The following is a 15,116-nucleotide window of genomic DNA, read 5'->3' on the forward strand; positions in this document are numbered from 1 at the left end:
CAAAGGTGTTGATGTAATGGCTAATTACAGCCTTAGTGTTCTGTCATAATCATGTGTAAATAATCCAACTGATCTTGTTTTAGATCCTACTTGGCTCTCTACCAATCTGGGCATTGTGATCTGTATTGAATGTTCTGGGATTCATCGCGAATTGGGTGTCCACTATTCCAGGATACAGTCGCTCATGCTGGATGTCCTAAGCACATCTGAACTCTTGGTAAATCTGATATTCTTACTCCCAGCCCCTCAGGTGTTCTTTCATTTCTCTTTCTTGTCCTCAAGTAACTTAACACAGCCTCAGGTTATCTCAAAGTGCTTTATAGACAATGCAGTCCTTTTGCTGAGCAGTCACTATGATAATGCAGTATCCAAATTGAGCAGAGAGATTCCACGGAAAGCAGTGTGAAGATGATCAAATTGTTCTTGATATGTTGAGGGATAAATGTGACCAGGACACCAGGAAGAAATTCCCTGCTCGTTTGAAATAATGGCCAAGGGATTCTTCCATCCATCTGGGAGGGCAAGTGTGGTTTTACTTCTCTGTCTCTCTCAATACTCCGCAGAAAGCATCAATCTAGATTCTCTGCTCAAATCTCAAGATGCGACTTGGATTCTCAACCTTCTGACTCAGAGGCAAGAGTGTGACCATCTGAGCCAGGACTGACCTGGAATCGGAAAGTTAGTTGAATTCTATGGCACTGCTGTGAACCTTGACCCTTGTTTTCTAATTTTTCAGAAAAGAATTAAGTGCATTGTTCACTTATAATTTGTTTATCCTCCTTCTGTCCCCATCTCACTCTGCCAGGAAGCTCTGGGGTCAGTTATACCTCCCTAACTTGGCATGTACCCATGTGGGTTAAGTTTCAAACCTGCTGTGTTCCTGCCTTCTCTAACTCAGCAGGGAGTCTCCGGAAACACTCTAGCTGAAAATTGCGACTTCTCTACCTCCCCATTTCTCTGCTTCTAGCTTAAGATCAGGTCAAAATACGCCCTTTCTCATGCCAGGGATTGATTAAAGCACATCAGCTGCTGGTCATGATGCTATGACAAGGGTCTGTTTGTAAACCCAGAGTCTCATCAGCACAGGGCTTTAAATTACTGAAGGGTAATGAGACTCTGTCTTCTGCTTCCCAGACACTATACTTCATCTTTTGTTCTGGTCTTCACTGAGTTAGGTCTCTGCATGTGTTGTGATTGTAAGCACAAGCTCCAGAGGGTTAACATATATTTGCGTTCACTCTGTCCAAACCTTTTGACATCAGTAAAATCTAACTCTGTCATCCACTTGACTCCCTTTAATCTCCAGATACTCAATGGTAAGTGTCGTAGACTACTCGTCTCTGCAGGGCATTGTGTATTGTGCCAATATGTTCACAGCTCCCCGTCAGCAGAAGTGAGAATTCTGCAGCCTTTCTCTCTTTCTTCATGCCATTCCTGATCTTCCAGCCAATTGCTGTTCTTCTACCCCATATCTGATCAGCTAACTCAGCACAGGGCCTGAATCTCGGACTTTCCGAATCTGTTTTACGCACTGTGTCTTTATCAGCAGACTAGATTTCCTTCGGGTTTCAATATCTGTCACTTTGTGATCTTTGTCCATCACATGAGTTCCTTTTTCAAAAGAGCTTTTCAAAGCAAGGGTTCAGATAATCTTTATTCCTGGAGCACTGAACAAAACGTTTTCCCTCTATCTGAATAGACAAGGAATGTTTCTTATTCCTCTTGTCACGTGAGGTCCTCTCTAGAAAAGCTATTTGTGCTGTGTTTTGGAAACTGAATGCTACCAAGGTGATGTCTTGCCTCAGAGTGTTGGCTGTGTGCCCATCCACTGATTCACCAAAGTCCTTGAGCAATGGGTAACTGGTGTTACTGGTATAGAGAGGGAGCGTGTGTATGCTGCGGGGGGGGTTTAGGTTGCTAATGAGTATGACTGAACCTGGATAACATAGGGAATGGGTGAGATTGTCTCTGTCTCTGTGATTCTGGGTGTCGGCTGGCACAGTGTGGGTTTGTGTGCACAGGGAGGTGGCATGGTACGTGGTTGCTCATGGCACCGTATGTATAGGGGTCTGGGTTGTCTTGTACCTTGGTAACTGAGGATGCTGCTGATCCTTTCAAGCGCTCACTTGCTGTACATTCCATACGTGCCATTAATCTGGTGCTCTCTTGCTTCCTGCAGCTTGCTAGTAATATCGGAAACACGAGGCTGAATGAGATTTTTGAGGCAAACTTGTCAGCTCAGTGTGGAGTAAAACCCACTTCGACCAGTGACATGTAAGTACCACACCTAGGGCTAGAGTTGTGAAGAGGGTGTAGGGAATTTGTAAATAATGGGACTGGATAGACCATCTGTCATCACAAAGTCCTCCTTACTCCCATTGGAGGGCTAGTACCAACGTTGGGAGAATTGTCTCTCAGACAAGTCAACCAACAGCCCTACATAATTGTATATCACGGATCAAACCTTGGAAATAATGTCCCCGATACAATCTGCACCTGTCCCAACTGCAGGATAGGCCCAGCAGAGGATGCAGCAAAAGATACACAGTTGGGGTTGGGGGGTGGTGGATGGTGAGCCGTGAGAGTCTTCAACATTGATTCTAGACTTCGTAAAGTCTCATGGCATCAGGTCAAACACGGGAAAGGATACCTCCTGCTGTTAACACATAGTGTCTTTTCCTCCACCTTGGCTGATGAGAGTGGCGATGGTGTAGAATGTACTCTGGATGGGGGACTTCAGTGTCCAGAGTTTGGTTTCTGCCAGGGCAATTCAGCTCTTGACCTCATCTCAGCCTTGGTTCAAAAGTGGAGAAAAGAGCTAAGGCCCAGAGGTGAGACAGCCCATGACACTGAGGCTCCTTTGATAGCATGTGACATCCAGAAGCCCTAGAAAAACTGGAATCAATGGGATTCGGGAGTGGGTGGGGTAGGGGTGGTGATGGTGGGATGGAGGAATGGAGATCTCCAGTTGGAGTCATACCTAACACAAAAGATGGTTATGGTTGTTGGAAGTCAGTCATCTTAGCTTCAGAAATCTCTGCAGGAGTTCCCCAGAGTGGCGTCCTAGGCCCAATCATTTTCAGCTACTCCATCATAAGGTCAGAAGTGCTCAGCACCATTCATGTCTCCTCAGATACTGAGGCAAATTTCCAAGATCGAGACAATATCCAAGTTTGGGATGAAAAATGCCAAGTGACATTCAGGCCAGGCAATGACCATCTCCAACAAGAGACAATCTAACCATCAGTCCTTGATATTCGATGACATTATCATTGCTGAATCTCCATTATCAACATTCTGGGGGTTTAACATTGTCCAGAAACTAAACTGGACTAGCTGTGGAAATAGTGTTGGTACAAGAGCAGGTCTGAGGCTAGGAATACTTCAGTGAGTAGCTCCCCTACTGTCTCCTCAAAGCTTATCCATCATCAACAAGGCTCAAGTCTGGAGTGCGATGGAATATTCCCAACTACCCTGGATGGGTGCAGCTGTAACAACACTCAAAAAGCTCGACAACACCCAGGACAAAGCAGCCCACTAGATTGGCACCACATTCACTGCCTCCACCACCAATGCTCAGTTGCAGCAGTGTTTATCTTCTGCAAGATGCACTATAGAAATTCACCAAGGCTCCTTCAACAGAACCTTCCAAATCCACAACTATCATCACCTGGAAGGAAGGGCAGCAAATACATGGGAACACCACCACGTGCAAGTTTACCTTTTGTGCCACTCACCAACCTGACTTGGAAATAAATTGCCATTCCTTCACTGTGGCTGGGTCATAATCCTGGAATTCCCTCCCTAGGGGCATTGTGTTCCTTTCCACTTAATTTAAATTTGTCTTAATAAAAATTAACATTTACACAGCAAATGGACTGCAGCGGTTCAAACAGGCAGCTCACCGTCTCAAGGACAGCTAGAGACAGGGCAATAAATGCTGGCCAGCCAGTGACCCCCATGTCTCATGAGACAATAAAAGTGCTTGCCATACTTTATCTGCCCCAACCCCACCCTTCAAAGCCTCCGGCAGTAGAACTTAAAATCAAATCCAATGTCATAACCGTTAAGTACTATAAGTGCAAAGGTCAAGGATTGAAGTCAAAGGGGTTGCACACTTGTCCTGCATGTTGTTCAACGTGCAGTTGTCATGGAATTAATGTGCATGTTGCTGTGTAAGGCATCTGGCAAGCAACCAAAGCAACAGTTCTTCTGCATCGTTATTAATGTCACACTACATAACTTCCCTTTATCCCCTTACGGCCCGACTCCAACTGTAAAATGCCTTTGAGTGATTTTTTTTTGCTGTGTAAATGTTAATTTAAATTTGTTTTGATAAAAATTAAGTGGAAAGGAACAGAATTTGAATTATATCATGGAGGTTCCACCAGGAACATGGGGATTGGAGGTGACCTTTCAGTCCTTCATGCGTGCAGAACCACTGTTGGATCTTGGTTGATCTGCATCACGACTGTACCTTTGCTTTATACACCTCAAAAGCCTTTAACCTGAAAACAAGACAATTTGTATTGGTTTTGAAAGCTGTAACTTGTTCTACAGCATCCATGGATTTTGAGGGAAACAGTTCCTGAATTCCACAACCCCTTTGTGTTGGGAGAAAATGTGACCTGACTCCACCTCTGAATGGCTGTAATTTTAAGGTCATGCTGATACTTCCCAATTCTGTGGCCAATCTTAGTGTCAAATCTTTCAACATCTTTGTCCATAAATGTTCTCTGCTCGAACATGTAAACAAAGTCAGCATGGAGAAGGCCATTCAGCCCATTGTGTCAGCACTGGCTCTTCTGAAGAATTGTTTTGAATTCCTACTCTGTCTCCATATCCACACAAGTTTGTTCTCTCCTTCAACTTTATATGAAAATCTCCTTTCAGAGCCTATTGACTTTGTTCTCACCACATGCAAGGTATAATCCTCATGTTACTGCTGGGGCCAGTCACCTTGAAACCGTAACCTCTGATTATTTCCTTTCAGCTATTGGAATGTCTTCCTTTATCTATGCTATCTTCAACCTATTTCAATTTTAAACACGTCTGTCAGATCTCCTCCCCTGCTCGAAGGTGAAATCTCAACTTCTCCAATTCATTCACAAAATTATAATTCCTTATCCTTCATTCCAGTGAATTTCTCTGATCCCTCTCTAAAGCCTTTATGCACTTCCTAAAGTGTGGTGCCTAGAAATGGACACTGCACTTTAACCGGGAATGAACTTGTGCTGTAGAATGATTTGTCATAACTTCCTGGCGGTTGTATCTTGTGCTTTTGCATGTGCTTTAAATAACCAGTTTGCTAACCTGTCCTGTCACTCTTGAAGATTTGTGCACCATCCCTACCTGCAGCTTGCCTGTTCTCACACGTACTTTTTAATATTGTACCATTTAACCAGTTGAGCCATATCTCCTTTTGTCATTAATTGGAGCTTGACAATAAACAGTGACCGTTATTGTCCGTTTTTCTTAAGTCATGGAGTCGTACTGTACTGCAGTCCTGGGGATCCACTTTCTGAAGATTATTCCCTACAAATCAGTTTACATTTCTGATCTCCCTTCGATGTTTCTCTTTATTCTTTCACAGAGTTTTATTTGTTTTAGTCCTGGAGAGCAGTGAGCAGTGTATGAGTCTTTTGTATAAATGTTATGGCACTTCACTGGAGAAAATAGCCTTTGGAATTTTAAGAAAGTGTTTAGTTGAATTCTTCTGAGTCCTTGGCATAACAGAAGATTAAATTATTTCTGTTTTGTTTGTTTGGGCAAAGGCCAGGTGTAATGTACATTTCTCCTGAAGACGAATAGCTTGTGCTGGGGTGGTGTGGGTGGAATTTTTTCACAGCCATCGGTTTTCCCCAACCTGGAACCAAACCCAACCAAGTATTTTTCATGTGTGTCAGTGGAAGGCTGTGGGTGTATCACCGTTCTGCCTGATCCATGCCTTTTCAGCAGGAACTTCTCAGCTGTCCCCCAGCCGCAACTGATCGAGGGACCAGGGAATTGAACCTGGGTATTTTTTTTTCAATCTGTGAGACTTAATAACCGCACCTCCATATCTATTTAGCCTTAACCCATTCAGCTGCTGTTGGAAGTTGTGTGTAACCTCTTAGACCCTGATGACTGAGAGTTCCCCATCTCCAGAAACATTTAAGCGGGATCTCAGTAATCAGTAGCGGAAGAAGGGAGGATTCAAAATAAAAGAACCTCTGGCTGACTTGACCTTCACTGTTTGATCTTAGAAATAAGTTTGCCGCCTTGGTGATGGGTGACAAACCACTAGTATCTTAGTCCTTCTGCACAGCAATCCTTGAAGTCCAGTTGACCAGCTGAATCCAACGTAGGAAGGAGGGCAGGATTCAAATGAATTTACAGTGCAGAAATAGGCCATTCAACTTGACTGGTCCATGCTAATGTTTATGCCCCCCAAAAAAACCCCTTCTCTCACTCCCTACTGCACAGGTCCATTATCAGCACAATGTTCAGGTCTTTTTCTAAGCTGCCTTTTAAATGCATCGACTGCCCCTAGTGGTATGCAATTTGTCACCCAATCTCTGGGTAAGAAAGCTTCTCTTAAATCCCCAATTGGATTTATTAGTGACTGTCATGCCTTCATGGATCATAAGTGCATGCTGGGCTGTAACCCAGAGTGAGGGACTTGTGGGTGTTAGTCTTTGATAGGTAACGATGGTGGTGTGTTGAATTGGTTCCTTAAGCAGTCGGGGCTACTAAGCGATGGTCTTCACGCTAACCTCTGCTTAAAGATTCCCTCTACACCCAATAGGAACTCTCGAAAGGAATTTATTACTGCAAAGTACGTGGAGCACAAATACACAAAGAAAGGCGTTTGCGAAGGTGGATGGAGGCTGTTTGAGGCCATCCGGAACAAGGATCTCCTGGCTCTGCTGCAGATGTACACCGAGGGTGTGGATTTCAGTGCACCACTCACCCTGCCAGATGGACAGGTGACTCTTCTTGCAGCTTCTGAGGAAGGGTCACTCCACCTCAAACGTTAATTTTGATTTCTCTCCACAGATGTTGCCAGACCCTCTGAGCTTTTCCAGCAACTTCTGTTTTTGTCACTACTTCTTGTTGTTTAGTCACTCTGCCTCCTGTTCACCCATCAGTACAATAGTGGAATCTTCATTTTAACAGGGAACATTACTGAGTCCCATTCTTATTTATTTACACCAATCTGATTCTTGGGATGGTCAGACTGCCCTATGGGGAAGCTGGGCTCACATTCCCTAGAGGTGCAACAGGCACAGAAATTACTGGAGACACTCAGCTGGTCTGAGAGCATCTGTGGAGAGAGAGAGAAAGTTAACATTTTGGGTCTGATAAGACTCCTCCGGTGCTTCCATTGAAGTATGCAAAATGGGAAAAGGGATCTCGAACTAAGGGACAGAGTCTCTGATTGGGTGGCATGGTTGCTGAGTGGTTAGCACTGCTGCCTCACAGCGCCAGAGATTAGGGTTCAATTCCACCCTTGTGCGACTGTGTGAAGTTTGAATCTTCTGCCTGCCTCTGTGTGGGTTTCCTCCCACTGGCTAACAATATGAAGGTAAAGGGAACTGGCCATGCTAAATTGCCCATAGTGTCCGTGGACATGCAGGCTTGGTGGATTATCCGTGGGAAATGCAGGGTTACAGGGCTGGGGTGGTGGGAACGGTGGGGGGGTCAGTCTGGGAGGGATGCTGTTTGGAGGGTCGCTGTGGATTTCATGAGCCAGGTGTCCTGATTCCACACTGGAGCGATTCTTAAAAACAATTTAAGGTGCAGGCCATTAAAAACTGAGATGAGGAAGAACCTCTTCACTTGGAGGGTTGTAAACACTGCCCCAAAGAGCTGTGGAGTCCTAGTTGTTGAGTATTTTTGAGACAGAGGTCGACAGCTTTCTCGATATTATACACAGAGGGTAATGGGGACAATGTGGGGGAAAAGGCATTGAGGTAAGACATAAGCCATGATGATGTTAAATGGCAGAATAGGTTTGAGGGGCCGAATGGCCAACTCCAATGTTCCAGTTTGAATTACAGAATCAGAGAATCCCTACAGTGCTGTTGGAGTCACTACTTTCAGAATAAAAGTCCTTAGAACAGTGTTTCTCTACTGTTTGTTTTTACTCTTTTTTTAGGACCTTGGGGAAACACTGTTGCACCTTGCTGTGCGGTTGGCAGACAGAACATCGCTGTCTTTGGTTGACTTTCTCATCCAGAATGGGTTGGTATCATTTCCGATGCAGAGTTGGGAGCATAACTGTTTTGAAATTGGCAGGTGTTGTTTCTCAGATCTTAATGTGGCTTTCCTGGCCGGGAAGGGCCTATTTATATTGTTTTGCTTCCAAATCGAGTTGGAAGCACCGATTTTCAGTTGTTGGTTTCATCTGATTTCGACCCAGGATCAGGAGCTGAACACTCGTGCTCGAACGCTAAAGTTATTGCTAAAGTTTCTGCAATGCCAGTGACCCGACATGGTTTTTGTGACCTGGCCTGGTGATCTCGGTGACCTGTCGTCACCCTTTTTGATCACTGAGTGGTAAATTCTGTATTTGTCCTGGTTGTCTGGAGTGTTCCTACTGCAGCCCTGATTTGAAGGCAGCGTGGAACCTGATATTAAACCCGAAACCTTCCTGGTCTGTGTGATGATGAAGGAAAGGCCGATGTATTTCCAAGATGGGATGGCGTTGGGATTGGTGGCGGTGATCCTAGGTCTGATGGCTGTCCAACATGTCTGCTATTCTCGTCTTTTAAGTGATGGAGGTTCCGCATTAGAGAGATGCTATCAAAGAAAGCCTAATGTTGGTGGAAATTGGGGGGTGCTGGAATATCCTTGAGGTTAGACAGAGTCTTACAGCTCAGTCTTCGAGTTAGATCCATCCTGTTTGTACAAGCTACACTCTTTGATTGCATTGCCAACACACCAGGGAGTTTCCTCTGAAGTTCCCTGGAAGCGATGACTAATCTCTATGATTTTGCAAAAAAAAGACCCAGAGAAAAATTGTTGTTGCATCAGGACGATAAAAAAAGTCACTTTCTTTGATTTGGTTATGGGAATTTTGGAAAAATGGTGAAAAAAGACTTCTTGACTAAGATATAAAACAAATCATCAAATTGGATTACAAAGGGTTTGATAACATTCTGAAAGGCTGGGTCAATGGTGTGAGTGCAGAGGGTCGTGTGCTTTGTGATCATAAGGAAACATTCAGAAATATATCCTGTCAGATTTGACAACCCTGAATACCCTCCACACTGCAAAGTGGATAACCTCCTGGCTGTATTGCATTCGAAAATGGGCCAGAAGCAATTTGGTTTGTTGGTTTGTTTGCATCCCTCAGGCCTGTGTGTGTGTGTTAAATTTGGTTTCTGCTGTTCCTGCAGGGGTGGCCTGGATGTGAAGACGGCAGAGGGGAACACCCCACTTCACTACTGCAGCCTGTACAACAAAACTGAGAGCCTGAAATTGTTACTGAAGGCAAAGGCCAGCATGCAGATCGGTAAGATCGGAGCCTACTGTGGTTAGGTGGTTCCTGAGCAGTCATTCTAACAACATGAGTCTCACCTTCAATCTTCGCTCCGATTCTCCACTTCATTCTGTTCCTTTTTAAGATATCATTTGAAACTCAGCTCTTCTGCCAAGCTATTAGTTAGCTAACCGAATGTCTTGAGTTTCATAACCTATTTTTGGGTGAAGTACCCAAGATGCTTCACAGGGACTTTACTGAAAGTGCTATATAAATCCACATTGTTCTCCCTGTCATCACTCCCACCTCTTCTGGGGCCCTTCCGTTCAAGGGTTTAAACACGTCACGTTGAAGATTTCAGACCTCACAGCTCACGCTGTTTCTGGCTGATATTGAGGAATATTCAGGATTTTGTGTGAACTGAATTCTGGTGAAGAGCTGCTTTAATGGGGCAGCCTGCTTCTGGGGTCCCCTGAATTGCTGGCTTGGTATCACCAACATTGCTCCTTTGAAAAGGGAGGACCTGATGTTCTGTATGCACTGCAAAAAAATCCCACACCGTAACTGGACTGTTCCATCATTCTGAGGTGTTGAGTTACCCGCTCATGGATAGCATTGTACATCTTTGCTCTCTCTCTCTCCCACCCAGCCCCATGTAGTTTCTCACGATAAGAACTCGAAATAGGAACAGGAGTGGGCCATTCAGCCATGAATGATAACTCTTGATTCCCCAACTGATCAAGAATCTATCTACCTTAGCCTTAAATATTCAAAAGGGACCATAAAGTCAGTGATGACTGTTACGAACCTTAACTCCACTTAGCAGCCTTTCTTCCGTTATCCTGAATACATTGCCTAGCGAAAATCAATCCCGACTTTGAAATCTCCAAACGGCCCCTATCTCAAGAGCTTTATTCTGAGTTTTAAAGATCCATTATCCTCCATGTGAAGAAATGCTTCCTACCAGACTCTTGGATAGCCTAGCTATAACCTTAATGTTCTAGCCTTTCCCACCACAGAAAATACAGCCAGCACTCCCTTTCCACATAGCTCTGTTTCATGACCTTTTGGTTTTAACATTGATCAGATAATGGCACAAATATTTGTGTTGTGAGTTTTGTTCTGTTGTTTTTTCATGTAGGGTCCAATGCAGGATCATTGTGCCATTTTGGAGTGGGCACTTCCTTTCCCTAGCTCTGCCTTGACGCCCCTCCCTGGTGCAGATTATCCTCCTGGCCTTTCAACTCGAGGCTGCTCTTGCTCCAGAGTTACTCTTCCTGCTTCTCGCCGCTCATTTCCCAAGCCCTTGTTCACAACCATGCTGTGGGAGAAGGAAGCAGGGAGTGGCACAAGAGAGTTGGGGAGCACAATGCACAGAAAGCTGCAAATACAGCGAGTCAGGTCATTGGCAACTGGGCTGTTAGAGACAGCTGACTCATTTCACGCACATTTTATATCTTGGTTTTCATTTTATTAAAAGTTTATTTCATTTTGCAACTATCGGAATTTGCACTTACAGTACTTGATGCTCTAATGTTTAATAAAAGCAAAATAGTGCAGATACTGGCAGTTTGAAATAAAAACAGTGGTGGAGAAACTCAGCAGGCCTCGGCAGCATCTGTGGAGAGAGAAACAAAGATAATGTTTAGAATCTGATATGAGTCTTATTCAAGTTCTATTATGTTTCAATGATTTTTTTTTCCCCCTGAGTGTAAGGTCTTTTCAGAATTTAACTATGTTTCAGTTGTAATGGGACACTGATTTGCATATTGTTTCACTTGACATTGCATTTTTCAGGAACACTGATACCACATTCAGCAAATACATCGAAGTTTCTCAATACTTACCTCCTTGAATCCTTTATTTTAACTCTGTCACCTCAATTAGAACAACCCCTTTTAACCTTTGTAGAATGCAAACCAGATCTATGCAACCTGCTGTGTGCCCGCCGCCCCCCCCCCATCCAGTATTGCCTTGGGAATCTGTACTGTGGTCAGGAACTCACTGGCATTTGAAGTTGTTAATAATTGAAGTAAAGCACGAAAGGAAGGAGAGGACTTTGTTGCTCAACAGGGCAGACATGAAGGATGTAAACTTGTTATCAGACCAGAGGGGAAATTATCCCCAGATGGGAACAGAAGACTAGTGCAGGCCATTTAGTTAGTTTCTGACTGATTTGTTTGTACCTTGGTTCTATCTGGCCTGTTGCCTACTTTATTGTTCTATCCCTCAAAACCCTTCCTTGCTCCACAAAATCCACTGAATAGATTTAGAATGTCTTAAATAACCTCAACCCCTACGTTTCCCACCCCTACCCGCTCAACCCCAGTCCTGCCAAAGGCTAGATATTTGATGGGGGAGAGGTAGGGGTGGGTTTTGTTTTGGATGAATAAATCCTGCAGTGAGGGAGAAGGACAGATCTCGACACTCCAAACGTTTCCTTTGCTGATCTCTGTCCTCCTGTGAGGTATTGCCTTGTGACCATCATCAGTGACAGAATGATATTCTGAGCGTATTGAATCGTGAGTGCAGACTGACCTCCCCTCACGCTGTAAAATTACCCCAGCTTTTAGTTTTGACTGTGGATCTGACATGAGGCCCTGGCTCAGGGCTTGCGCTTTGTTCTGATTAACACTCTCGTTCCTTTCGAAGGTAATGCGGCTGGAGAAACTGCCTTCGACATTGCAAAGAAGTTCAACCATTCCCGCTGCGAGGAACTGGTACAGTCCTTTTTGTTCCCATCTTGAATTTCTTTTTTTAAAATTCATTTTATTGTGGCTTTGAAGTAGGAGTTGAGCAGTCTCGTAACGTTTCGCTTACAGCTTGACCAAGCATTGTCCGGGAAGTTTAACCCTCCTGTTCACGTGGAGTATGACTGGGTGGTGCAACAAGACTTTTCTTACGACAGTGAGGATGATTTGGAGGAAAAGGTGACGTATCCTGGTCTCGTCTTCCCTCTCTTGTTCCCTCTCCTTCCCCTTCGATCCGTAGAATTCAGTCTCCAAGATGCACTGGTAGAACCTTAGCTGGTATACTGGGTGCAAGTCTGTGTCTCAGTCCCCTTTTCTTTTTAAGAAACCACTTCAAAAAACTTGGAGAGGGGCCAGAACAAGAGGCCAGGCTGGAGAGTGGGCTCAGTAGAACAGTCCTGGTTGGGAAGAAAGTTGATCGCGATGTTTAAAATCAAGGAGGGCTTTGACAGAGGGAGAAACTGCAAAGATTAGACGACACAGATCAAAGGTGATTGGCAGAAAAATAAAGGCAAACAGGATAAAAACGAGTTACGCAGAGAGTTATTATGATTTGGGATTTGCTGCCTGAAATGACAGAAAATGATTGTAACTTTGAAAAAGGGCTTGGAGTGAAGGGGAAGACTTTTTCGGGCTCTAAGGGAAATGTTAGGGAACTGGGCCAAAATGATAAAGAACCAGGACAGGCTCAATGGGAAAAATTGGATCCTCCCATGTCTTCTTCAATGATGCCCAGATTGCAGAAAATGGGAAAGAGAAGGCGGCTCCAAAGTGTTTTATCTGGATGATGTGCTGGACAGCACAGAGCAGTCAAGAATGATCCAGTAGCATTCCCTTGTGCTGCGTTCCCTGAACTCGGTATTTCAGTCGACCTGGGTGTAGAAAAACACAGAACGATGCCTTATCACACAGTGGGTAGTATTCAGGGCGGCACAGTGGCACAGGGGTTAGCATTGCTGCCTCACAGCACCAGGGACCCAGGTTTGATTCCAACCTCTGACTGTCTGTGTGGAGTTTGCATGTTCTCCCTGCGTCTGTGTGGGTTTCCTCCCACAGTCCAAAATGTGCAGGCTGGGTGGGTTAGTCGTGGGAAATGCGGAGTTACGGTTGGGGGGCAGGGTAGGTCTGGGTGGGATGCTCCTCGGAGGGTAGGTGTGGACTCGATGGGCCAAATGGCCTGCTTTCACACTTTAGGGATTTTATGATTCCTGTCTAAGCCAGTAAACTCTGTGTTCGAGTCCCATTCCAGGCCAAGGGCTGGTACATTTTGTATTGCTAAAATATCGACTTGTAAATCTATCCCACATATACCAATGGCAGGTAGTAAGCAATGGAGAATCTTCCATCATGATCCATCATTCCAGGCCATCTAAAAGTGATGTCACCACAGCAACCCAGACTCCTTCTGGAGACGGGAGATAGGGGGACAGTTGGGGTGGGAGTGGACATTTAAAAAAAATCCACAGCACTAGAACAGGGGTCATCTCATGTCCTAATTGATATTTACCCCTCAACCAACATCCCTAACAGCAGATTACACGATCATGTATCTCTGTGAGAGTCTTCTGCTACACTTCCTACATTGCAACGCTGGCTTTACTTCACAATTACCTGTAATTTGCATTGGCACATACTGAAGTTGTGAAAGTCTGTACATAAGTGCAAGTCTTTCTTGCACAATCCTCATACAGAATACAACCTTTTCAGTCTGTTTTGCTTCAGCTCCCCCCCAACCATATGCTTTAAGTTAGATAAGCAGGTGCTTCCCTCATGTGGCAGCTCAGTGTCACTGTCCAATTACAGAAGAAAGGTTTGAGTTCTCAGCACAGAAGCTTATTCCTCCAACCCTTTTTTTCCCTTTCTTGTTCCTTCCCTTCCTCTTTTCCTTACAGAGCATCATAACATAGTGTCCACATTTGGAAGACCTCCTTCCCAAAAATCCCTGACAGTTTCTGAGAAGGGAAATACCGTGATGGTGCTGGCCAATTGTGAGGTGTTGTCATAGAATCATAGAATCCCTACAGTGTGGAAACAGGCCCTTCGGCCCAACAAGTCCACACTAACCCTTGGAGCATCCCACCCTGACCCATCCCCCTATAACCCACACACCCCTGAACACTACGGGCAATTTAGCACGGCCAATCCACCTTGCCTGCACATCTTTGGACTGTGGGAGGAAACCGGAGCACCCGGAGGAAACTCACGCAGACACAGGGAGAATGTGCAAACTCCACACAGACAGTCGCCCGAGGGTGGAATCGAACACCAGGTCCCTGGCACCTTGAGGCTACAGTGCTAACCACTGAGCCACCGTGCCGCCCCAGTGATTGATCTCAATGGAATGATTGAACTTGTGTCTTCAGGTTATAGAAGAGATATGTTAAGTTAAACAAGCACAGGCTCAGCACAAACCAGAGTTCAACCCCAATGTTGTATTGATCCCACATGTGTTGTAAAGTTGAGAACTAATGGGGGTATGGTGGTGGGAGAAAAGGGGCAAAAATTGCCTTTGGGATATATAGAAGCCCATGCCACCCTCTTAACTGGCTCTCTGAACTGAGTTAGAAGTTTTTGAACTCCATTTCAGGCGTGGAGTGTATAACTAGGCTGCTGTGGTGAGTAGGCACTGTTACCTCCTGGATGAGGCTTCAAGGCATTGACAAACTTGTCCCACTGAGTTGTTCAGGTAGTTGTCGAAGTCACTATTAAACTACCTGATGGCAAGGCCGATGCTCCCCCACCCCTCCTCCTTCTTCTGCACTCAACTGATAGCAAAAACAGTGTTCATTCATTTGGTGAGAGATAGTAGGAACTGCAGATGCTGGAGAATCCAAGACAACAAGGTGCAGGGCTGGATGAACACAGCAGGCCAAGCAGCATCATAGGAGCAGAGAGGCTGA

At 44.9% G+C, this 15,116-nt stretch overlaps 1 protein-coding gene across 2 annotated transcripts in view; it reads left to right on the top strand.

The window, feature by feature from the left end:
* Positions 1–13,208, top strand: part of LOC109929350 (arf-GAP with SH3 domain, ANK repeat and PH domain-containing protein 2-like) — a 64,942-nt gene extending 51,734 nt beyond the window's left edge. For both annotated transcript variants that reach the window (XM_020529024.2, XM_048613237.1), the window contains 7 exons: positions 84–217; positions 2,180–2,274; positions 6,788–6,968; positions 8,141–8,226; positions 9,384–9,499; positions 12,119–12,186; positions 12,289–13,208. In XM_020529024.2, coding sequence (XP_020384613.2) covers positions 84–217; positions 2,180–2,274; positions 6,788–6,968; positions 8,141–8,226; positions 9,384–9,499; positions 12,119–12,186; positions 12,289–12,492 — 884 coding nt within the window. In that variant the 3' untranslated portion in view covers positions 12,493–13,208. The remainder of the gene's footprint in view (positions 1–83; positions 218–2,179; positions 2,275–6,787; positions 6,969–8,140; positions 8,227–9,383; positions 9,500–12,118; positions 12,187–12,288) is intronic.
* Positions 13,209–15,116: the final 1,908 nt, after the last annotated feature.

The sequence above is a fragment of the Rhincodon typus genome, chromosome 27 (assembly GCF_021869965.1).
Source record: "Rhincodon typus isolate 14 chromosome 27, sRhiTyp1.1, whole genome shotgun sequence".
NCBI lineage: Eukaryota > Metazoa > Chordata > Chondrichthyes > Orectolobiformes > Rhincodontidae > Rhincodon > Rhincodon typus.